The sequence below is a fragment of the Bactrocera latifrons genome, unplaced genomic scaffold (assembly GCF_001853355.1).
Source record: "Bactrocera latifrons isolate USDA-ARS-PBARC rearing strain unplaced genomic scaffold, ASM185335v1 scaffold_289, whole genome shotgun sequence".
NCBI lineage: Eukaryota > Metazoa > Arthropoda > Insecta > Diptera > Tephritidae > Bactrocera > Bactrocera latifrons.
This window is the reverse complement of record NW_017536507.1, coordinates 364,670-389,542: the sequence shown is the minus strand read 5'-3', so window position 1 is coordinate 389,542 and position 24,873 is coordinate 364,670. Positions and strand designations below refer to the sequence as shown.

Below are 24,873 nucleotides of genomic sequence, written 5' to 3'. Positions count from 1 at the left end.
TAAATTTTGCATTTATTTATTTAACAATGATTCCTTGCGCATTTTATTATTTCATATACATACTTAAATCGATTTTCATATTATTCTATAAACTTTTGCTTTTTATTTAGTAGTAAATGGTAGTAAAAACGTTCAATCGTATAATTTATGTAAACTTTTTTTTATTTATTTATAGCAAATACTTGTGATTTGTTTTTGTTTGTGTTTTTTTTTTTTCATTTTGATATCTGTCAGTTATGTTTTGATTTTTGCCACGCACTAATTTCTTTTTATTTTTCTCTTTTAGTGATTTATTTATTTTATTTCTTTTATTATACGCATGCTTATTTGATTATATTCATTTACGCTTGTATATGTATACATATACGTATGTAGTTTTCCAAGTTTTGTGACATTGTGCTCTTTTTGTGTGCATAACCTCAATTTGATAATGCTTAAAAATTTTTGTATGTATATTATGGTGTCCGTTGTCTCATATTGTTTGTTCTCATTAAACCGTCAAATGAAGTTGCAGTTATTGCCCTAAGAAAAAGCTTGCAACGTAAACAAGCACTTTATTCTCAATTTATATAGGGTCTATACGAAGCAGGAATTGCGGGAAAATTTACTACCAAAAAGTACAAATTTATACATTATTTCCACTGAATTTAGATTTTAATAAAATGAGTAAACACCTTGTTGATTTTAAGCAGAAATATATGTACATATATCAAAAAAAAGTATAGTCTACAAATACACATGACTCTAATCAATTACAAAATTATATATTCCCCCTTCTAAATTTCTACTCTGGATCTGCCGCTGGTCTAAATAATATTAGTTTTTTTATATATTAAGCATGTATTTTTTATATTTTGTTTTAAGCATTTATATATACAACTTTGAAAATATATATATAATATTTCGAAACAAAATGGTCCGCTCTACGAAAAAGGTCTTAATAATTTTTTCTATAAACCCACTGCTTTAAAAGTTATATGCAGTTAAAGTTAGATATCAAATGACCTGAGGGTTCATATATTCTATGTTGCTCATACGACGTGTTGTACCGTAAGTAAGACATCAGTTAACCTGAGCATTCCTACAAGTGACTTATACATTTTATGTTGCGCATACAACGTGGTGTACTGTAAGTAATATAATACTTCAAATGATCCGAGTTTTCATACAAGTGCAGTATTCATTTTATGTTGCTCATACGACATGATGAACTCAGAGTTATACAGCAAATGACACGAGCATTAATACGAGTGTTTTCTACTTGTACATTCTATGTTACTCATACGACGTGGTGTAATGTATGCACAAAATACATATGATTTTTTAATTTCATATAACTTTTAAAGGAAAATTTTATGAAAAAATTATTAGAATATTATTTGTTTCGGAGATAAAAAATGTATTGCAAAAGCTCAGAAAATCCTTAGTAAAATACAATATATGGGAAAAGTAGAGTAAAGACGTTTTTTACTTTGGATCTATATTTTTGTGAAAAATTTGAAACTTCAGAACACGTTAAAAAAAAAAACACTAACTTGAAAACGTAACGGACACCTTAGTATATCTGTATGTGTGTATATAAATACAAAGAACTCGTTGATTCGTTAAATAACTATTAATTTATATATTGATGTTTTGTGTGACTTTTAGTTTGAAAATTCTTTTTATTTTTTTATGATTTTTTTATTCATAAGCCAAATCATTGTACCGTTAAATGGTTGCAATATTTCAACAATTAGAAAAATAGGCTACTTACAGCTATTGTACGCATTGCTAACATTCTTTGTATTTACATAAGCGCGATTTATAAATATGCGTATGGATATGGTGTATGTGCCGCTTGCGAGTGTTTTAGTTGCCTTTAAGGGAAAATCGGTAAATTCTGTTATTTTAATAATAATTATTATTTTTTTTTTTGCGCATGCATTGTGCATTTTTATTGCTTTGCTGCAAGCTTAATGCCTGTTTCAATAATCTACTCCTAACTCTTTGTGATTTTTTGTTTTTTTTGTTTATAGAAAAGTACAATACAAGTTCTAACAAAAGCCGCTTAGCTTATATACAATACTCCTTTTCTGAATGTTGAGTTTAGGAAACCATTAAAGCTCAATCGTTTGAAGCCTTATTAACAATAGTTATTAAATATATGCGTTTTGTTCAATATGAAATTCTTTATATGTATATGTGTGTATATACAACTATTTGTAAATGTATGTGTGTAAATAGAAAAACGCTGAGATATGTGTGCGCGTGAGAAAAAATAATGATTAATTAATTAAATTAATAATTATTTGCTATTTTCCAACCTCACTGTTTTTTGCAAAAGCTTTTTTAAACTTCTCACTTATCTCGACATTGTTTTTGTGCCTTGAACTGCTCTAAATGCTATACCTTTGTTTTTTTTTTTTGGTGCAAATCCTTGGTTCTTTTTTCAATTGCGATATTTATTTTAATTTTAAGCAACTTTTTTGCATTTTGCGCAAAATTATTGTTTCACATAATCACCGAAAAAACTTATTTTAGTTTTTTATAAATACTCGTATGAATTTTCTTAAATTTAAATTTAGTTTTTTTTTTTTTTGCTAAAACCAATTCAAATTATGTTTATTTCATTGCTTTAAATCTTCTACACCTCAAAATTCACTAAATTAAGCTTTTACTCAGCGTAATATCAGGTAAATCACGCGTTGTTCGTTTGAATTTTAGAAAAAAACTATGGAGAGGCATAAATTTGTTCAATTACTAACTTCGAAACAAATTTCAATAGTCTAACGCTTTTCTAAATTATACTTTCAATTATAGTTTCATAGTATATGTATGTATATATGTACAATTTAAGTTATAGTAGTCGCGTGCGATATACAAGGCGCTAAAGATTACATGTAGACTAGATGTACATTTTAGAAGAAATCTCGACTAAAATTTATTAACAATTTTAAGGTGGTTAGCGGTAGTAAGTGACGAAAACAGTGGTGTTACATAAAAACTTTTCCTGAAAGCAAGAAACTAGTTACACTTTGTTGAATTGAATTTTCAATGGATAGTCAGCTGATTTATCGATTAATCGAATAAATATATCGTGTTTTACAACAATGGAATTTGCTGCTCAGACACTTTGTTATCTAAAAATAAATTTTATAATGTTAATCGATGATCAGTTGAATTATCTAACAGTTTTTGTTCTTACTCCTATCCAGGTTACAAAATTTTTAAATTGAAATATTTTTAATTTAAAACGATAATCAATTGATTAATCGATTAATCGCATAAGTTGCATTGTCGATTAATCGAATCAGTTTTTGTCTCAAATCCTCTGCATGTTAAAAATTTTGTAAGTAGAAATGCATTTTAAATTTTTAATCGATAAAGAGTTGATCAATCGATTAGTCGAAATAGTTGCATAATCGAATCTATCGAAACGGTTTATGCTCTAAACCCTGTCCAGGTAAAATTTGGAAAGTTGATATGCACTTTAAAATTTTAATCGATAATCAATTGATAAATCGATTAAACGAAATAGTTGAATAATCGAATCAATCGAACAGGTTTTTGTCCCAAATCCTGTCCAGGTTAAAAGTTTTGTAAGTTGAAGTGCATTTTTAAATTTTAATCGACAATCAATTATAATCGATCGATTAATCGAAGGGTTTGAATTAGTGATTCATCTAATGAAGTCCTGTTCATGTTATACATTTTGTAAGTTTAAATAAATTTTTAAAATTTAATCGTTAATCAGCTGTTTAACTATCGATTAATGGAATCAGTTTTTGTCCTAAATTGTATCCAACATGAAAATTTAGTAAATTGAAATACATTTTTAAAATTTAATCGATAATCAGTTGATTAATCGAATCAGTCGAACTATTTTAAATTTTAATCGGTAATCAGTTGATTAATCGATTATTTGTTTTAATCGATCAATTAATTGTTTAAATTGAGAAGCGACAAAATGTTGCTTGTATTATACCTAGTGAGAGGGCGATTCGACTGGAATTATCATATCATCAATAAAGAAACTCTGGACCATGAAATCAATCATTATCTTGTCCTCTTACGTTTTCGCGTTGTAAATATGGACTGACAGTCAGCTCAGCAAGCGCTGGTCAACAACAATAGCTTGTTCGACAGTGAGGTTCTTCTGGCGGAAAGTGCACCGTATGAGATCTTCTGAGCTATTAGCACTTAACAAAACCACTTTGCGCGCAATTGTAGCTGTTATGACTAACCAATGCCCAATAGGTTATCACGCGATTTAACCGCGTCTGTCATACGCTCTTTGCCAAAGCATCTTGTCACCATCTTGTCACTTCCCCCTCTATTGCCCGGATTTTGCTTTAAATACAAGAATAACTGTAGACACACCTTTGAGGAATTTAATGAATTTGCTGAGATTGATATTAACCGCCTTGAAAAATTTGTGCTCAAAATTTACTTTTTTCTAATACGTCGCCATTTTGTAAATTTCTGAATTTTTTGTTTGATTATGGCTTATTGTAAAGACGAAAACTTACAACGGTGTTTTCAATAAGAGTGCTAATAAATGATTTGGGAAAGTTTTTATTCCTGTGAAAGTACATTCAATGCCATAAAAAATTTAATACGTTTTTTTTTTGTTTTTTTTGTTTTTGCATGACCACCATGGGCACGCTTGTAAACGCTGAACTCAATTTTCGACGGTTTTCAAGTATAAATCGGCCGATATTGTTGCAATTTCACGTTCAATTATAGTGCGAAGTTCATCAATTGTCGCTGGTTTGTTGGCATTGACCATAGACTTGACGCAGCCTCAGTGCTGACAGACCAATAACGCATATTTTGTTTATTGACAAAGCCATTTAACCAGAAATGAACCTCAATGAAAATTTGGATCATTCAAGTTGTTGCTCAGCCCAATTCACGAACATGGAACGATTCCAGTGGTCAAGCGGCTTTAGTTCTTGCTTCAATTTGAACTTGTAAGAATCTTATTGAAACTTTCACCACAACGACGTCATAGAGATACCCAATGCTTGAGAACGACGTGTGAGAGACTGATTTGGAATATTTTGTACTGTGCCTGTGGTTTCAAATTTTCCACTAGACGGTGAATTGTTGATCTGACAGGACGATTATAACAACCATAAATTGGACGTAGCGCTCTTAAGGTTGAGTCAAATCTTACTAAAGAGAAAAGAGCGAGGGAAAACATGGCGTCGTTTGGAATTCATTAACATGCTCCACTTTTAAAGAAAGTTGCCTACTTTTAGGGTGATAATTAGATAGTATAATTGCATGCATTTAGAAATTTGTCAGAAAAATAAAAAAATTATAATAAATAAAATGATTGGAAGAAGTTTGCTACCACCAACCACTGAAAAGAAATTTACTAAAATGGTTTTACTAATTTGACTACAAGATCAATACTCAGTTAACAAACTAAATTTTAGTACTTCAAAAGTTTCTTTTAGCGACTAAGCACTTTTGACACTAGTTAGACGATTATGCACGCAGTAAGTTTTCAACTCTGTTTTTTTTTGTGCAGATCACATAGAAATTTCCAATTATGATATTTGCGAAGCAAAAATTTTCGTGCGTTGCATTGGGAAACGCAGCGAGCGCTATGCTTGCACACAAATTTGATTTGATGAAAATTGATTGCGTTTTGTGTTTGTTTTCCAATGCGTTTTCAATTCGAACAGCTTGCAGTTTTATGTTATGTGTGTGTGTGTATTTATACAGATATGTGAATGTGTGGAAGTGAATGTAAATTGCTTGCTTTTGAGCTTGTTGTAAAGCAGCGGAATAACGCTTANATTTGCCTGTGTACGCGCAAATCCCATCAACTGCTCACCATTTGTATCCGTGATTTCGTAACCCATTTCGCGACTTGATTTCAGAAAGGCTTTTAGTATGCTTGACTTGAAGTCGGTATAGCTGACATCGAGCGGACCGTTGCGCCCGTGGTACGGCGACTTGCGCAATTCTTCGATGCCAATATTTTCCGATTTTTTGAAATATGGCAACACCTCCTTATAACTCCAACCATTATTGCCTAGTGCAGCCCAGTGATCATAGTCCTTGCGATGGCCACGTGTGTAAAGCATGAAATTWATGAGACTTGTACCGCCAATACCACGTCCTTTYGGCCAATTGCAGACACCACCTTTGAGACCCTGGCAAGCATTCGGTGTCGGATCAGACTTGTAACCCCAATTGTAGCGTGTCATCTGGGTGAGCGCGGCGGTAAGGGGGACGTCCCTGAGGAGAGGGGGAGGAAAAGAGAGAGGAAAATAAGTAAATTTACCTAAGCGGTTAGAGACAATTTTTAGAGTTCAGAGAAATTTAAGACTTTATCATTCTATCCCAATTTATACATTTGGGCGATCCTTAAAAGAGTACCGAAAACTGCTACCCTTGCTAAGACTTAGAGTCCCCAAATATTCTACTTACCTCAAGAACATTTCCTGATCGCCCGCCTCCAGCAATAGCACCGTTGCATTGCTAATCTCACTCAGTCTATTAGCAACATCACAGCCACCCGAACCAGCGCCGATAATTATGAAATCATAAGCCTCATCGAACGTTTGAGTATCCGGTAGACGCGTATTGAGTAGTGACGTCTCGAAATTGCGTGCCAAATCGACGAGTGGCTGAGCATTCATTAGCAGCGGCAAAGTGGCAAGCCAAAGGCTGACGCAGCTCCAACTGATGTGTGGCATACCGCAGCTCGTTGTCATACTAATGGATGGAAAAGCGGCAGCAACTGTGCCTRCGGTTAGAAGACGCGTGTGAGAGGTATAAACAAAACATTGCAATTGCAAAATATATTTGTGAAAACACTCTTAGCTGCTCGATTTCGTAGATATACGAGTATATGTGTATGCACTTATGTGCGTAAAAAGCGCAAAGCTTCTTAGAGTTGTGTGCGCTACTTTAGTTTATGAACACGGTGATTGCAATGTGTGGCATGCAACCAGACCTAATTTTAATTATTATTTTTTTTTTATATACATTCTTACTTGAGATGAATTAAATATCAACGAAAATGTCAGAATAAAATTAAGTACTGGGTATTAGTATTCGGAAGAACTCATTTAAAATGCTCGAATTTCGACTATGGGATTGTAAAATTCGACACCGAATATAAGAACGTAATTGTCAATGGTTAAGCTTACATTAAAAATATAGCAAAATATCTTTTATAGGCTTTGTAAAATGAGTACTAGGGCCTTATTATCTTAAACTGATTTTATACCAAAAATATCGGAAAATAATAATATATTTTCGAACAGCATGGCCGAAGTGCGGTTTTAGCTGTGGCTGATTTTATATCGACGAATTTGCGAGGTAGTTGAAGGATATTAAGTAAGCATTTTTTCCTGATTATAACGCCGTCATGGGTCAAAAATACATAAAATCGGTTCGTCGCAACAGTGCCATCTATGTAGCTTTTGCCAGCTTAGAAAAATATTCAAAATAAAGGATTTTTGTGTTCTCAGCCACGTTTTCATGCAGCGAAGTGATTAGAGCTCGTATTCGTCTTAGGAAAAGTGCAGAATATGCGAAAAAACTATGAATTATGCCAATGCAGTAGTCGGTAACTTGTTGTCTTTGACTTTTGCTCGGCCTCCAATGACGCAACCAGTGATCAAGTACATCTTTCAGCTTCAAGGCGTCGCACGACGTTGTCACAATTCAAAATTCTTTGAATTTCTCTATCGAGATATCAGATTTTCCATTTGTTTGGTTTTCAAAGCACATACTTTTTCTGAAAACAGTAAATTTAGTTTAACGTCTTCAAATCATCGCCGACTGTATCCAACAGAGAAATTTAAGTTCTGCCACCTATTTTTCGTCTCTAAAGAAATAGATCAAAAATGTTCCTCATGTACATAGACGAAAAATCCCAATTACTAATTGAAATTTGCACACGTCTGCGTTCAATCGAACATATCACAGATGTAACTGAATGTATCATCTATTTTAAGTTCTCTAAGAAGCTGCGTCTTTCAAATTTCGGGAATATACTCATGTTACTTTATCTTTTAGCGCTCAATAGTTTTGCTCTTGTACCAGCAACTTGCCGACCGGTTTTCAGCAGTTCAAGTTCAAAATCGAGTGAATACAATGAACGCTAGCTCACACTCATTACAACAACAGGTAAGTAACTCCAAAACGATATGTGAAGCGCAAATCTTACTGAAGAGAAATATCAAAAGAGCGTGGAAAAATATGACTTCCAAATAAAATGCAAGGATTGAAGGAAGATTGCTAGCACCAACCACTGATAAAAAATTCACTAAAATGTAAGCTTTCAACTCTTTTTTTTTTTTTGTTTTTGTGCAGATCACATAGAAATTTCCAATTATGATATTTGCGAAGCAAAAATTTTCGTGCGTTGCATTGGGAAAACTCAGCGAGCGCTATGCTTGCACACAAATTTGATTTGATGAAAATTGATTGCGTTTTGTTTTTGTTTTCCAATGCGTTTTCAATTCGAACAGCTTGCAGTTTAATGCTATAGTATACGTATGAGTGAGTGTGTGTRTGTATTTATACAGATATGTGAATGTGTGGAAGTGAATGTAAATTGCTTGCTTTTGAGCTTGTTGTAAAGCAGCGGAATAACGCTTAAACCTATTTGTAAATTCACATTGTGTCTCTGTGCTAATATGTGTGCGGGTGTGTGTGTGTGACTACGCTACTACACCAACACACCGCTTTGCTATCAAGTTATGACTACCAACACACCACGCACGCTGCGYCAACGTACACGTTCTAGTAAGTACCGTTGCACTGCTACCTGATTAGGCCGAGCAGATGTTCGTGTAACGCTATGAATGTCAATAACGCTAAGCTACAGTGTTGCCACAGTGCTTGCGGYGAGCTTTTATAGTTGGCCACCGCCTGATTGCATGCGTCCGCATCGTTGCAGCTCTGCAAGCAGCCATGTACGTATCTGTGAATGAATGAAGAGGAAAGAATGTGTAAGCTACGTGAAGAATCAATCAAGCTGCCCACCTACATACATATCCTTTTACTAAGCGTCGATGTATGTGGGTACATTGTTGACCATTGCAGCTTCGACCACTTACCTGTCGTCGTAGTAGAATTTGCCACAATGTGACATACGTATGATTTCCGTGTCCGTGGTGAGYGTACCGCTGTCCAGCGCACAGCCTCGTACCGTTATCGATTCGCCAGTATCATCTGCGGCGAAGCAAGTGTCAAGGAAGCAGCAAGCATGAAGGAATTATAAAGAAGTTGCATCAACTAAGCGCACACAATAGAAGTGTCACTACGAAGCATATACGAGGGCGGTCCGTAAAGAGCGGATTTTTCAATTGTGGCAAAAGGTATTCGCATGGACGCAAATCTAGAGAATATGTTGAATTTTGCCGCAGTTCGTAGCTTAATTCGTTAAATTTAGAATTAGGAACGTGTAAGCCGTTGCGTTTTAATATAGAACATAGTTTGTTTCTTTCACGAGCGAGGTTATTATTATAAGTCGGCATATTAGAGTCCTCTAATCACCTTTGCGACAACCTTATGAAACTAGGTCGAAACCGTATGATCATCACTTATCGGACCGGTAATTTAGTCTAAGCCTGTTTAGAGCAAGTTGAAGCTTCACGGATCTCTTGTGTGTGTAAGTGGATTCATATTTCGGCACATAATCATGAAATGGAGAATGGAGTCACGTGTAGAAGTTCACGCGCTGTTTTTCCAACCCTCCACGCAAAAAACGCCAATGAAAATTAAACGACGGTCTCGGATGAGATACCCCCTTTACTTTAGACTTTAGAGTCCTCTGACCACCGTTGTGACAATCTAGCCACAATCCGCATCAATACGAAGTTCTTCAATATCTGTAGTACTAGATTCCAACATAGAAAAATTAATAAAGCTAACTGGCTCTATCCGCATCGAAAAGCCACCACCCAGATCGATCATGTTATGATAGCCGGAAGACACGTCTTCCGTGTTTTAGACGTTTGTAAGTTCCGAGATCCTACCACTGACTCGGACCACTATTTTGTTGCAAAGAAGATACGCACTACGAACATTTCTCCCACCTGCTAAATGGCAGTGAAAGCATAATCCGGACGTTCCATTGCCCAACCATGACCATAAAGAAGTTGAAGTAGCAATTGCCTACTTAGTTGTGCACTGCAAAATCCACGAAAAGGGAGACCCAACACTCTACTCCAATTACCGTGAAATAAGCCTCCTCAACATCACATACAAGGTTCTATTGATCCTAATGTATAAAAGTCTAAATTCCACCAAACACAAACTCATTAGACGTTATCAGTGTGGCTTGACGCCTGGAAAATCAACAACTGACTGGGTACGCCAAATCTTGGAAAATATCCGTGAGAAGAAGATCTACACACACTTTCTCTTCGACTCGGGGGAAGCAGAGGAGGGAAAGATCAGGTGGGGAAGGACCTGGCTGCACTTGGTATCTCGAATTGACGAAAAATTGCGAACAGAAGAAACAACTGGCACGCTGTTGTTAACTAGGTCATAACCGCGTAAACGGTGTATATGCCAGTAGAGAAGATGAAAGATGGCTGCTGCCTCAGCTAACTGACGCATTCTTCGTGTTAAACAGTAACTAAGTACATATCGGACCACCCTCGTATGTGTAATATGTATATCTGCACGCCTACTTACCATAAATCCCGGCGATTTTGATGCAGGCCGTCGCCGGAAATAGACCGTTACGTCCTTTTCGTCCACCCATGCACGGCGACTCCAGTATGGCGGTAGAGTAGTTGTTGTGAAAGGGATCGTCGCATGCCTTGTTGGCTCCATTGAATGAGACGCATTTGAAGCAGTCGATACAGTGGGCTAGCGGGGAATAAAAAAGTGCAAAAATATTGCGTTGAAAAAAATCAAAATCCCATTAGAGCTGTTAGTCAACGGCATTGAAGTGCATTTGTCACTTGCAAGTACATATGCATATGTATGTGTGTTACATTTTGCGTGGCAGTGTGCATAGTTACCTAGCTGTATGCTGTGTGTCGTGAGCAGCACAACGATACATGATATGATTTGCAAATTCCAGTTTACTCGTAGCACTTCAGAGACTGTCTCTTATACACATCTCAGCACAACGATACATGATATGATTTGCAAATTCCAGTTTACTCGTAGCACTTCGCTTAGAGGCGGCATTTTTTCATAGATGCCTCTGTGCTTGCTGTTACTTTCCTTTCTTGTTTTKGTTTTTGTTGTCTCTTTTTGTTCGCTTAGTTCTTCCTATAAATGCAGTTCACTTTGATTTAAAGCTGACTTGAGTTTCGGTCTCATCGTTCCTTGTTTGCCTACATTTAGCTTGGACCAATTTTAAAGCGCTGACGATGCATGTCTTTGACGAGCTATAAGTGGAAGAAGAGACATCTGGGTTAGTTGAATGATTGGACACCTGGACAATATCAATATCAGTTATGATTTATCGAATGACTGTAGATATTTATAAATTTCAAATATCCATAAAAACGTTCGATATAAGAATTTTAGGCCAACATGTTAGAGTTAGGGGGATGGGGTCATGTGTAGATGTTCGTGCAAGTGTGGAAAGTTCTCTGACTGCCATTAACTTGGAGGTGGTCAGAAATGATTCTTTTACATATGGCTCACGCAGATCACGACTTCCGGTTTTAGACTATGTATCCACAGTGCAGCAAAAGAACATTAGCTTAAAGGCGAGCTAAAGTTCGAAGGTAAACCATTCCTTACCAGGGTTGTGGACCCGTCATTTAAAAAAAAACCAATGAAAATGGATGGAAATGGAAATGGATTAGTGCTGCTTTTCAGTTCAGACTTCCAGAGGACTAATTTAAGTAAAATTTGACATCGAAGTCGTATGAAGTTGTCACTAAATATAACAAGCGGCAGCTTTTATTTGATCTGCTAAATACCAAATGACTGCATGAAACAGTCGTGTATGTGATCCTGAGATTTAGATTTTTGGAAAAACTTGTTCGGATGTACCCGAATTGTGTTCATGCAAGCAATCGCTAAGCGAACTCTGTCTATCTCCATATCATAAAAGTTGTTCCACAAGGAGGAGAGAGTGGGCAGTGAAATATATTGACAATACTTGACAGCGACGTGTCAGGCGAACTTGCTTACTAGCCAACTCCACCTCACTAAGTTCAAAAGCATAATCAATCTACCGAGTGATAAATTTCTGCTACTTGTGTCATTTTGTAGACTCAAGAACATCTGTTTAACATGGGCATAGCCACTTGTGTAATCTGCTGGTTCTGCTACTTGAGGCTAGAACTTCCGAAGTTCTGATGCTATACCACACAGCAGTCTGTAGACGCCGAATGAAGGCTTTGGATCTATTTATCCGAATAGAGATCGGATTGCCTCAATATTACCTGGCAGGATACTGGATTTTAATAGTGAACTGGACCTATAAGATTCGTTTTGACAGAGGCTTTTGAGAGACTTTGTGTCGCGCTGCAAGTCTCAACTCATCCACATAGTTTTAGTTTCCATTTAGTTTATGCCACGTTGACCCAATGGATAAAAATATCACTACCGTAATTTTTTGTGGATTCGGTCGTSTGTACTTTGAGAGTTTAAAGAATAAAAACAGTATCACATCTAAAGCTGGAGCTCTCCGAGTAAACTTAGTCTATGTGCTGAAAAAGAATTTTCTGAATTATTTCTAGGATAAGATCCGAGATTCCAGATTCCAGTCGAAAGTGCACATTGGCGGCGAAACTGAAATGACTTTGCCATAATTTGAAATGGGGTATTCACAAATATCTCCAACAAGATTCATACCAGATGCTGGAGCTCAATAAGTCTCTCAATAACCATAAATTTCATCAAATTACTCGCCAATTTGTTTTTGGTTTTGTCTTGGTTACAATGTCACTTACCGTGTTCATTCTTCATTTCTTTTGACAAAGAGTTTATTACATACCCACAGACTCGTATGGCACTCGGCACACTTCTGCAGCACGAGTGGTAGGTTGTGGTAGCTGCCACTCAAAGGACCATGCAAGATTTTTATTCTCAGAACGTGCGCTTATCATGTTTAATGGAGTTGAAAATTTCTTTCAGTAATAGCAACAAATGGAGAATGCGGAGAGAATGGCTGCGTAAGAGTATTGTTTGAAGGAATATAAACGGGACATTCGAAACAGACGACTCACATTAAACAAACTCAAATATATGGCAGCAAGGTGGTTGTGGGGAAAGTCAGTACAGCACCGAAACAAAGTTTTATGAAAGTAGTGTGGGTTGCAGATTAGTTTGTTAATAATTTGTCATATGCCAGGGGCCGAGGAATTAAAGTTATTAACGCCTTAACAGATGGTATTGCTTTGCTTATTGGAAAATAATTTCGAGCAGCATTTTATACGGGAAAACATTATAATATGCCGTAATACGAGATAGACTCCATCTAGTCCTCATTCAAACCCTCAGCATAATGTCCGATATTTATGAGACTTGTGGTCACGCCGATAAACCAACTGATTAATTCGAGTCGGTGTGGTCCATATATATCTACCAATGATAATAAGATAACATATAATAACTTAAAGGAAATTGTTTGAAAGTCGTCGTGCTCACATCAGAGAGGTAGCAAAGGATCTCAACAATTCTTATGGATCGACTCAGCATATTTTATTTAACGTTTAAGGTATGAAGCATTCCAATGATAGGCTGGTAATACAGATCTGATTTGTTGTACAAAAACAGCGTCAAGTAGTGGTCTTAAAGAGAATGCATGACAATGTAACTGAGGATTCTAGATTCACCCAGCGCATAATTATTGCGACCAGCCTTGAAAGCCGAGCCGAATTTTATAGCAATTTGAAGGCAATAATAAAGATTTGCATTAAAATGCGTAAGAATGTAATTGTTTGTCAGCTCGCGTCAAATTTGATCAGATGGTATAAATTGCACCCTTTTAGTTATGACGACTTCCTTTATTTATCGCTTCTTAGTTTTTTGCTCTTGTACTCTTCGCGGAATCTTTCCATTTTGTTCAAAGCTTAGGCTTAATACTCGAATTGTAAATACTAATAGTCAAAACCGCAAAATTTTTGTATCTCTCTGTGGAATCTGGAGCTCTATGAGCCTTCAAACGTCGAAAAGCGATAAAAACCAATAAATAGAATTTCGACTGAGTTATTTGAAAAGGAAGTAAGTTGTGTATGAAAATGTTGAGAAATGGCTGCTCTAATTTCAAAATGATTCCTTTATCTCCTTATTTTACTAGGAGTATTTTTTCTGGGAATAATAATGGAAAAGTCAGTGCAATGTCAGAAATTAGCAGTTTGGTGTGAAAGTTGGAGTTGTGTAGTGGAGTGCGAACACAGAGTATCATTGAGACATGTTGAATGATAATTTAGTATTAGCTTCCAAAAATACCCAAATTTTATATACAGGTTTAGGAAAAGTTCCTGAGTACCGCATACTAGTTGCAATCGGAAGTGGCCTCGACATCAATCCAAATAAAATCGAGATGGTTCTATTTACTAGAAGATATAAGTTCCCGGTGGCACAACTGCGGTGGATTCAATGAAATATCTAGGGCTCATCCTGGATAGAAAGCTTTCATGGAAGCCGCATATCGAAGAGAGAGCAAAAAAGGAATCAATTACTTTATGTCGCTGCAGAGGAGCTATTGGCAAAAGTTGCGGCCTCTCACCGAATGTAACCATCTTTTTTTACGACATCGTAGACAAGCCCATTTTGTACTATGGAGTCTAATCGTCCATCGAATATTTCAAAAGCATAAACAAATTCTAAATGAAAGTCGCTTTAATTTTCGGAGGCAGTGCCAAAAACAAATCCCACTGAAATCTTAATAAATCACACACTTAAAGATATATTAGAAATGTCTAAAATWGGAAAAATATAATCTTTGACACGCGAAACTCATGTTCATACGCTGCCAACTTCCCATCTGTTGCTAAAGATGTTGAATAATAATATTAAAGACGTTTTTCACAAAAAAATATAAGAAAATTGCGCCAGAAAATTGTAATCACCGTGCAATGAGCGCCATCAACATGAAGTAATCATCACTTGACGCCACCCATGAATATTCATTGTCATCACTGTTGTTGTTTTTTTTTTTTTTCATCGTTAGAGTCATAAGCATAAGCAAGTTGGCTTATAAGGTCACAAATACAATGGCTCTTAAGACGCCTTAATGACTCTGCACTTAATCATTCAGCTATTCGAGATAAGCCGCTTTAAAAAATGCAGAGAGAAAACTCATTAGTTAAAAAGAAATATGCGAGCAAATGCGCTGTTAAGTAATAGCGTTGCATTAAAAGCGAATTCGGCAGCAGGTCTTTAATGCAGCAAATAAGTTACGTATACCCCATGCCGCACAGATTTCACAGATTTATGTGCTTCGTGAACGTKTTTCCGCGCTGTCATGCATTAAATGCGATTTTCTTTTGGTATCTACTTTCTGTGCACAAAACAACAAGTTGATAAATGTGTGTGGGGAAAACCAAGCTATCATTTTTCTACAGCTAATTTCACTTTATTCAGCAGCAATTTTGTAGATATTTTAGACATTCCTGAAAAGGATCCTGCTTGCTTGTTTTTTCTGCCTCGCCTTGCTGCCAGCACATTAAAAAGTCATAAATTCATATTTGGCAACAATAAAATTAGCAGTGTCATAGAATGCACAGTTACACTATTACATTGCTGGCATTCTATTCGGAAAGCGGAGGGAGGAAAGAAATACCGAATTTGTTTTAATTTTGGTATGTGGTTAGTCAGTGTGTTATATGTATGTTTAAAGTAGAAGTTCTTATATAAAAAAATGAAGTTTTTTTATTTGAAAAGTTCAAATGATAATGAAGGAACAAGCTTTTAAATACCTATGGGAGCGATATTGTAGGCGAAGTATCTGCTTACTAACTCTTTAGTTTTATCATAATTGTATTCCAATCTTTGTTTTAAACAAATAAACATATTATAAAAACAAGGAAAGCAAGTACTTAATTTCGCTCATTTAGTGTATCTGCTGTCTCTTATACACATCTAGATGTGTATAAGAGACATGTTCAGGGTATAACAAGTACTTGATTTCGCTCATTTAGTGTATATGTTATGCTATATGCTATAGTGCTCTTATTTGAATAATTTCTTCGGAGATTTACGTAATAACCCATGCAAAATTTCGTGAAGATATCGCTCGTTTATATGGAATCCATAAGCTATAGTGGTCCATTTTCACCGGCACCGATAAGCATCTTTTTGAGGAGGAAAGGATATTTGAAAAATTTCAGATCGATATCTCCAAAACTGAGGGATTGGTACGCGTTTATGCAGACAGACGGACATGGCGAAAGTGACTAGGGTTATAATGCTGATCGTTAATAAATGAGTCATTCCAACCAAAGTTTATATTCAAGCATTTTTTCGTAGAAAAACAATTTTTTTTTTTTTTTTTTTGATCTTTAAGAGAAAGTTTTGGATACGTTTTTCTCTTATGTCAACTGAATATGAAACATTTTGAGTTATGAATTTGCAAGCCTCAAAAAAAGCAGTTTTAAACATTTGCATATACAAGGAAACGTAGTTCATTATAAATTAAGTAAAATACATTAGGCTCTTTAGTCACGGCTGTATAAATTTAATAATGGACCGTTAAGATCTCAGTGGAGCTAAGTTTTCGCTTCAAGTATATTTTTTTCTTTTCAAGGGTAACGGAAATTCCTTTTTTTTCCTTCCTTCCTTTGCTACACTAAAAATGATATAATTCTTAAACTAATGATCCACAAAGAGTAAGTACGTCTTTGGAAAGTTAGGACTAACTAAAAATCACATAGAGTTCATGCCAGTAGCGCCGTCTATGTGTCAGGCCGGGGACTTTTCAATTGTTCTGTTAATTCTATACCTTCGAATCCTCATCTATATTTTTAAATTGCCCCATAAACTCCAAGTTAGCACGACAAAAGTTTCGTTTTTGTTTGTTTCTTATTTACATATCCAAGTTACATAAATTTTTCGCTATTTCGCTTAAGAGCAAGTAGATATCTACCCATAGATATATATATATACATAAACATATATAATAATGTACCAAGGAACACCCACGCCACATGGCTGGCATTTCTAATAGAATTGACTGTCCGCAAATGCAGTGACAACTTGTTTACTTCTCTATTTATATTGTCTGTGTATATATGTAAATTCGTTTGTGCACACTTCGTGTAAGTTCGTGTGAGTTTGTGTTGCGGTGGCTTTGCTAGGTGTGGCTGCTGACAACGACAGTTACGGTTATGACAGGAAACAGGTGTCAACTCATAAAATAAACAGTCTATTGGGACAACTGTTTTCTTCAAGGTAAACCGCGATAGCAAAAATGGAGAGAAGCTCTGTTTGTGTGAGAGCACAACTTTGGCCAAGGTAAAGATATGCAAAACTCTTTAACGATTTAAGTGAATTAAGGATTTAGGACTAGGTATATCTGGGAGATTTGAATATCTAGAGAGAAATGAAAAACAAAGACTATAAATTATTCACTGATTACTATATTATATATATGTATATCGAGATGTTATTGAAGATTCAGTTTTGAAGAGTAAATTGTGGCATAAGTTTTTCTATTCCTTTAATTTACACTTTTGTATTTAATTCCCTGAAGTCCCTTGTTTTATCACTTCTCCATGTGTAAAGGGCAATGAGCAACTATCACAAAGTCATTTCTTTTGAAAACAGTTGCCGTTTTGAATAAATATACTATTATATTTTTTTTAATTTTTTTCTATAAATAAGGTGGCAACACTACTCTTCTATAATGGTTGATTTATATGTCGAAAGTACTAATTTGTATATCAAATAAATTTTACTATGTTTATTTGGATTTTAATATCATTTTATTACACAGATTTAGAAAAGGTGGCAACTATACTTGCATTTAAATCTCTTTTTTAAATTTAGAAAAAATTAGATTTTACAGATTTCTCACTTGTTATAAATTTTCATTTATTTTTCAACAGATGGCAACCCCAAACACCTATATTTAATTCCAAATTCTTTATAAGAACTGTTCGCTCTTGCTTATATCGAATAGCAAATATTTACTCTTTTGTAAATTTTGCCATTTAAAATTTCAATGTTTGTTTTACAAATCGCTGTTCGGTCACGCGGTCACGTGTTCAGAACAGTTTTATTTACATTTTTGCGTTACATATTTACAAAGAATGGCAACGCCCTGGTCACTAACACTTATGTTAAGTGTTAAACAGTGTTTACAGTTACATAACTGTTATACTCGTGTATTTGTATTACAATTTATGTTACAAAATTTAATCAGGTTTCAACCCCATATTTCATTTGAACGATTTTGGAAGCCCAATCTTAAAGATACTTAACGTTTAATAGATGGTCGTAATTTTAAATTAGTTGTGAATGTAAATGCATATGGCAACCCTGTTTAAATTTAACTGTAAATTTTTAAGTTTATTTTAAAAATGGTGTGGCAACGCAATTCGGTCACACGGTAAAATGTTCATAATAATTTAATAGAAGTACACATAGCAATTATTAATTTTTGTATTACATATTTACAAAGAGTGGCAACACCACATACTAATTTTTAAGTTAAAAAATATTTACAGTAAAATAATTGTATTACCTGTAGTATGTAGTATATGTATATATAATGTAGAGTTTTATAATTATTATTTATGTTAAAAAAATTAATTAGGTGGCAAGCCTGGATCACAAACTTTCATTAGAAATTTGAAAAAATAGTAATAGTTTTAAATTAATTTTGAATCTTATGGCAACCCTCTCTTAATTTAACTTGACGCAGTTCGAACACATTTTTGTTTAACGCTCTTCTAAAGTAATGAATTATATATTTATAATTTATTTTTATATTTATACATTGGGAATTCTTAAGCTGTAAATTAACTAAGTATTTATTTGTATATAATGTACATATACATATACTTATATATATATAATCTGCATTTAACTATGCACAATTGAACAAACTCATTCGAGTGAGTGGCATTAGTGCCAAGTAATAATCACTCCTTTCAATTAATCTTCCTATGAACGCACAACTATCAGAGGCCGCACTGCATATGCTGCTGCTACTGGCAGGCATAAGGTCGTAAGGGCGCAACAACTGTTGTGGCAGCATAATGACTGAAGCACTTAATCATCGAGCCAGAGCAGATAAGCTTTTTATGTTGCTGAATATGAAATGGCAATGACACAATGAAAGGCAGAGAGGATAATTAGATAAAAATGAAATGTGTTCAACATGAAATTGACAGCAAATTGAATGGATGTTATGTTCGTTTTTACATGAAAAGGTTACGTATACGCCATGTTGCACAATTAGTTTGTTATCAATATAAAGCGCAACAAAGMTTGCTTGATGGATTTAACTGTAAATTTGTATTATGCTTATGACATGCATAAAATTGAGTAAAATTTTCAATAGCTCTTTTCTTTCACGATACACAAAAAACAGTTTTTAGAGCGATGCAAGCATGAGCATTATTTTCAGTTGACTGATGAAAACAAAGTGCAAGAGTGAGGCTGATAAGAGCAACGGTTAACTTGTGAGCTTAGCAATTTATGTAATAATAGTCTATAAAATATTAGCTAAGCTAACCCTTTGGGCTATAATTTTATTCCTCCTTGGATGGGCTACATAGAAATATTGCAAAAGTAATTTGTTTTTTCTGTTCTCTCATATTTTAGACACGGATATGTTTATTTTTACAGTGTTTATTAATAGCTGACTTCTTTAAATATTTGAGGTTACGTTTATTATTTCCATTACAAGCCGAAAGTTCCAAATGGAAACCTTTTTCTTTCGTACTTTTGGGGGTGAGCTAGCAAAAACTCGCCGTATATCCCCTTGCGAGTTGTCATTCGTTTCGGACTAATTTGCGTAGACGTGCTATGCCATATAATCAAAACTTTGCTCCGATATATAAATTGTTCCTTAGCTGTATGGAATTTGGCGGTTTTTGGTTGGAACCAAAGGTCGTTCACATCAACATAAATGAATTATAACAAAAATATGATTTATGGCTCAATAGCGTTGGCCTTAACATTATGGCTTCCTTAGACAACACCGCTTTAGACCCGATAGATTAACACATACATATAAAAGAATAGTGTTGTTAGCGACTTTAGATGTCCGAAACGTCTTCAACAGAGCTAGATACATACGATCGACGCTTCGAAGAAAAGCTTTAAAATCTCTGACTACTTCATTGCAGTGGTGCGGAGCTACCTTAGTAAAAAAAACTGCTGTACCAAACTAGAAAGGGATCACGACAGATAACTATCACGTCAGGCACACTCTCTTCAGGTGTCGAAGAAGGTTGGAGTATAGCTTAGCTTTTGCCGGAATAAAAAGAAAACATTCAGTCCCAAGTCAGGACTGTACGGAAGATGACTCATAAAATTATTGTTTTAAGTGCTCAAAAATGCAGTGAATTCGTCGTTGTGTGAGAGCTTACATTGTCGTGGTGAAGAGTAATCCGATCAGAGATTGCAGTGAATACCTATAGCTCCAGCTCCCCATGGTACCAGTATTAAGCCTCAGTTYAGACCTCGTAGCCGAAACTTCTACAAATTGAACTTCTATACTGCTCTGGACTAGTGATTAGACATTGGACCCCATCCACAAACCACTCACACAAAAATCTAACCCTAATTCCCAATTAAGCACCTTCGCCTCCTAAAAAATTCACGTGCAAGCAACCCCAAATGTTCAGCTTTTTGACTAGTGCAGATCACACCGCTTACATCTAAGTGTTCAATTTAGCTAATCCTCATACCTGCTAGATCTCTTATGCCCAAATATTTCGGGCTTTCGGCAATAACATGCACCCAATTCTCGATCCCCGCCCCCCACAAACACCCCGACTTATTAGATACATGTCTTTGATGCAAAATTGCATTCAAACTCAGACTCAAACAGAATCTGAAATCTGGGTTATCCTCAACAGACCTAACGTCCCGGATGTACTCGTAAATGAGGGCTTTTTTCATAACGGCCTATCCACCTACATCTGAGCCTATCAAAAATAAGATTCTTTTGTGAATATATGCTAGTTCCACTAATGCCCAAAGTTGTCTCAATCTCACGATAGGTCACATGACGACCTTGCAATATCAATTTGTGCAGAGCACTAATAGTTTCCGGAACAAGAACTGAGTTTGGAGGACCTTTTCATTGGGAATGATCTACAACCTCCATTGAATTCACTATACCATCGGTAAGCTCTGATCCTTGATGGAGCTTCATCAACAAATATTGAATTAAGTTAATGAGTTAATCCACGTCGAATGTTGTGAAAGGTTAGTAACTTAATGCCATATTTTGGGGGAGAAGAATATTTTAAGTTACTGTAAACAATACAAATCCCTCGTATATTAAAATTTTCTGAGTGTGTGTTCATCAAAAATGTCAAAAAATATTAAAAAATGAAAAATAAAATTGTGAGTTTCCAAATTGCTGCACTATTTATGCCAATTCCGAAATATAAAAGGCAACAGTAATGCCGAAAAATTTTCTTCTCTCAGCAAACTACAAAAGCTTCCGCCCACAGTAGTAAAAAGTAAGTATTAAAAATAAACCGAAAGAACTTACTCAAATTAACGAAAAATTAAAATGTTTGCACATCATAATTAACATTCAAAAGAACACGAGCAATCATAACCATTACTACTAACAATTACAAACACACACATAAATACATGGACACACACATATGATGGCATTGTCACTTGACAGCAGCGCGAATATACGCCAACGGCGATTAAATGGATATCTTGCGCTGCCAAAAGCTGCCGCAACCGCATCCACACACACATACATAGATSACACTCAAATACACATATACATACAAACAAATGAAGCACGTGCATACCGCATAACCGCAGCAAGGATATCGCGCGCCAGCAACCACCAGACAACGACCCAAGCAGAAATTAAATTATTTTCCTTTCGCTTTCCCTCCTTTGTTGCGTTGCGTTTTTTGTTTTCCTCCCTTTTATATTATTTTAATTTCGATTTTATTGCACACTTTACTGGCAAATACAAGCGAACTGAATTCGTTGTGCGCATCGTCATGCGCTTACGTGTCTGATGACTTGTTGCTTGTGGCCGAGCTCCATATTAAAAGCTTATCGTGAGCTCTGGTATTGAACGCTGTGTAGGTGTATGTGTTCGTTTGATTGCCGTGGGTTAAATGCGTCGTCTGTCATTTCCGGTTTTTGGTTTCTTTCGCCTATAAAACGTCTGTCAATCGAAGTGTTATGGCTGAAAACGTTTTAATGAAAGTCACTTTTTAGTGCGAATGGTTGGAGAAACAGGGAGAAACTGGGATTTTGACAATCTTCAAATTCTTCTTTAGATTCTTTGAGAGCTGCTGGAAGATTCCTTGCTCAGCAGAACTCTTAAAACTTTCTATGAAGTTGGAACTGAATCTCATCCAAGTCTTCAAATCTGGTTAAAGTTGTCGAGTTTAAGGTTTCCGATAGGTAAAATCCACAACCGTTGCGATACTTGGAACTATCTATGATGCAAACGAAGCAAGACGTCTTATCTTAATCTCCAAGATTTAGGAACTATTTCGAAATTTTTTTAAATTTCCTAAAGTCAAACTTCTTCTTCTTTATTCTTTRTTTATTCTTCCTTCCAGCTGTTTGGCGGCAATTGGACATTTCAAGTACAGCCAGGTCTTTCTCCACCTGGTCCTTCCAACCGAGTGAGGTCGTCCTCTTCCTCTGCTTCCTTCGGCGGGTACTGCGTCGAATAATTTGATAATGACATGACCTAGCCGGCATAGCCGCTGCCTTTTTTCGCTTTTATATTCACCGTTGACAATGCGCAAAGGACTGTACATCTTCCGCAGAAACTTTCTCTCGAAAACTCGTAACGTCAACTCATCAGATGTTGTCATCGTCCATGACTCTGCACCATATGTGTAGCAGGAGGGGAATTATGAACGACTTAAGCGTTTTGTTTTTATTCGTCGTGAAGAACTTTACTTCTCAATTGCCTACTCAGTCAGAAGTAGCAAGCTGGCAAGAGTTATCCTGCGTTCGATTTTGAAGCTGACGTTGTTTTATGTGTTAAGTCTGGTTCCAAGATAGACGAAATTATCTACGACTTCGAAGTTATATCTGTCAACAGTGACGTAGGGAGCCAGGTCACGAGTGCGAAGACTGTTTGCTTGATGACAGGAGATATTTCGTCTTGCCCTCATTCAATACCCGACCCATTTGCATTGCTATTTCAATGTCGATATTCGTCATCAGGTGTACACTCTTGTAGAAGATTGTAACTTCTCTATTCAGATCTGTAGCTCGAATCATATTCTCCAAGAGGAGATTGAAGTAGTTGCACACACCGGAGGCGTCTTTCTGAAGCTTCGTTTGATATCGATAAACTAAAAGGAGATACGTGCATTCTATCCTGCATCATTGCTCTTGAAATATTTCTGGATGTTCCTGGAACATTCGAAAACGTTTCTGCGAAATCTGTTTCTTTATTTATATTTTAGTACAGTATTAAATCAATAGGTGTTGAGCCTGAAATGCAACGGTAAGTCTAAAGCTCTTTACAATTAAACGATACTAGAATAACCAAGAAAGTGTGTGGAGGCACGCCAAAGGGTGGAGTGAGATCTCCGTTCCTATGAGCATTAGTCGTGGATAGCTTGTTAAGGAACTTATACGAAAAGGTTCTCAAGATAGTAACAAACGCAAATGGCCTTGCCATCTTAATAACAGAAAGATGTTTATGCAAGCTCACAGGGGAATTTCTTCCTTTCTTTGGTGCAGGCAACTCTGAAGTCAGCAGCTATCTAGATGAGCGGAGTGGACCACTTGACGGCACTCTATCTGCTATCGCTAAGGACCTAAACCAGCTTGTTAGTTAACAGGCTAACCTAAAACTGGGGTAGCTTAGAAAATGATTTGAACGTTGCCACTTATGGCAAAACTTCATTCTAACTTATAGATATTTAAAGGTACGATTTTAGAAAACTTTTAACCGAAGATATTCAAGAAACTCGCCCTATGGCAACCGTCAACAATTTAAGTATTTGAATTTTTTCTGTGGCTTGAGAAGGCAATTTTGTCATTATTTGCTGTTAATATCATATAGAACGTAAAAGTACAAAAAAAAAAAAAAAAAAAAAAAAAAAAAAAAAAAAAAATAAAAAATGGCTTAATAGAGCTTACATGTGAAAAAAATTTCAGCAGGGTTGCCAACTTTATAAAAAAAATTTTTTCAAAAAATTTAATAAGATAAGGGAAAGACTGTAAAGTGATTATCAAAATGAAGAGATTTATGAAAGTGTACATTAGAAAAAATATTCATAGAGTTGCCCACTATTCATAAAAATGATTTAAAGAAAGTTATAAAATAAATAAAATATTGCAATGCGAATATCAAAATAAATGATATATGATGAATTTTTCGGACATTTGGCGTTTTGAAATAAAAATAAAAATAGGGTTGCCAACTGTTTAAAAATATGATTTCAAAGACATTGGTAATTTAATGAAGATGAGCACGCGAATATCAAAGGAAAATGCTTTTTAAATATTTCACCTACTGAAATATTAGTGATAATGGGGTTGCCAACCGATAACAATTATTTATTTAAATAAATTGATGAAACACATAGATTTACTGGTAAACTAAATGGAATATTAGCATGTGAATATTGAAAGAGCTTTTTAAACTTTACCTATTGAAGTATTAATAATAATAGGGCTGCTAACCGATTAAAAATATTTATTTAAACAAATTCACGAAACACAAACAGTTTTATGATAAGAAAACTCTCCAGCGATTTCCAAAAATTAAGATTTCGACTCATAATATTAGGAGGT

General features: G+C 35.4%; 2 protein-coding genes across 3 annotated transcripts; both read right to left on the bottom strand.

Moving 5' to 3' along the window:
- Positions 1-5,792: 5,792 nt before the first annotated feature.
- LOC108970167 (glucose dehydrogenase [FAD, quinone]) lies at positions 5,793-8,822 on the bottom strand (the record flags this gene model as incomplete). Of its 2 annotated transcripts, none has more annotated exon segments than XM_018935375.1 (3): positions 5,793-6,237; positions 6,430-6,748; positions 8,753-8,822. In XM_018935375.1, coding segments are annotated over 2 exon segments (732 nt in total), but the record flags the coding sequence as incomplete, so codon positions are not given.
- On the bottom strand, positions 6,981-11,073 carry LOC108970164 (the record flags this gene model as incomplete). The annotated part of the gene is made up of 4 exons (XM_018935371.1): positions 6,981-8,938; positions 9,075-9,189; positions 10,660-10,836; positions 10,992-11,073. Coding segments are annotated over 4 exons (534 nt in total), but the record flags the coding sequence as incomplete, so codon positions are not given.
- Positions 11,074-24,873: the final 13,800 nt, after the last annotated feature.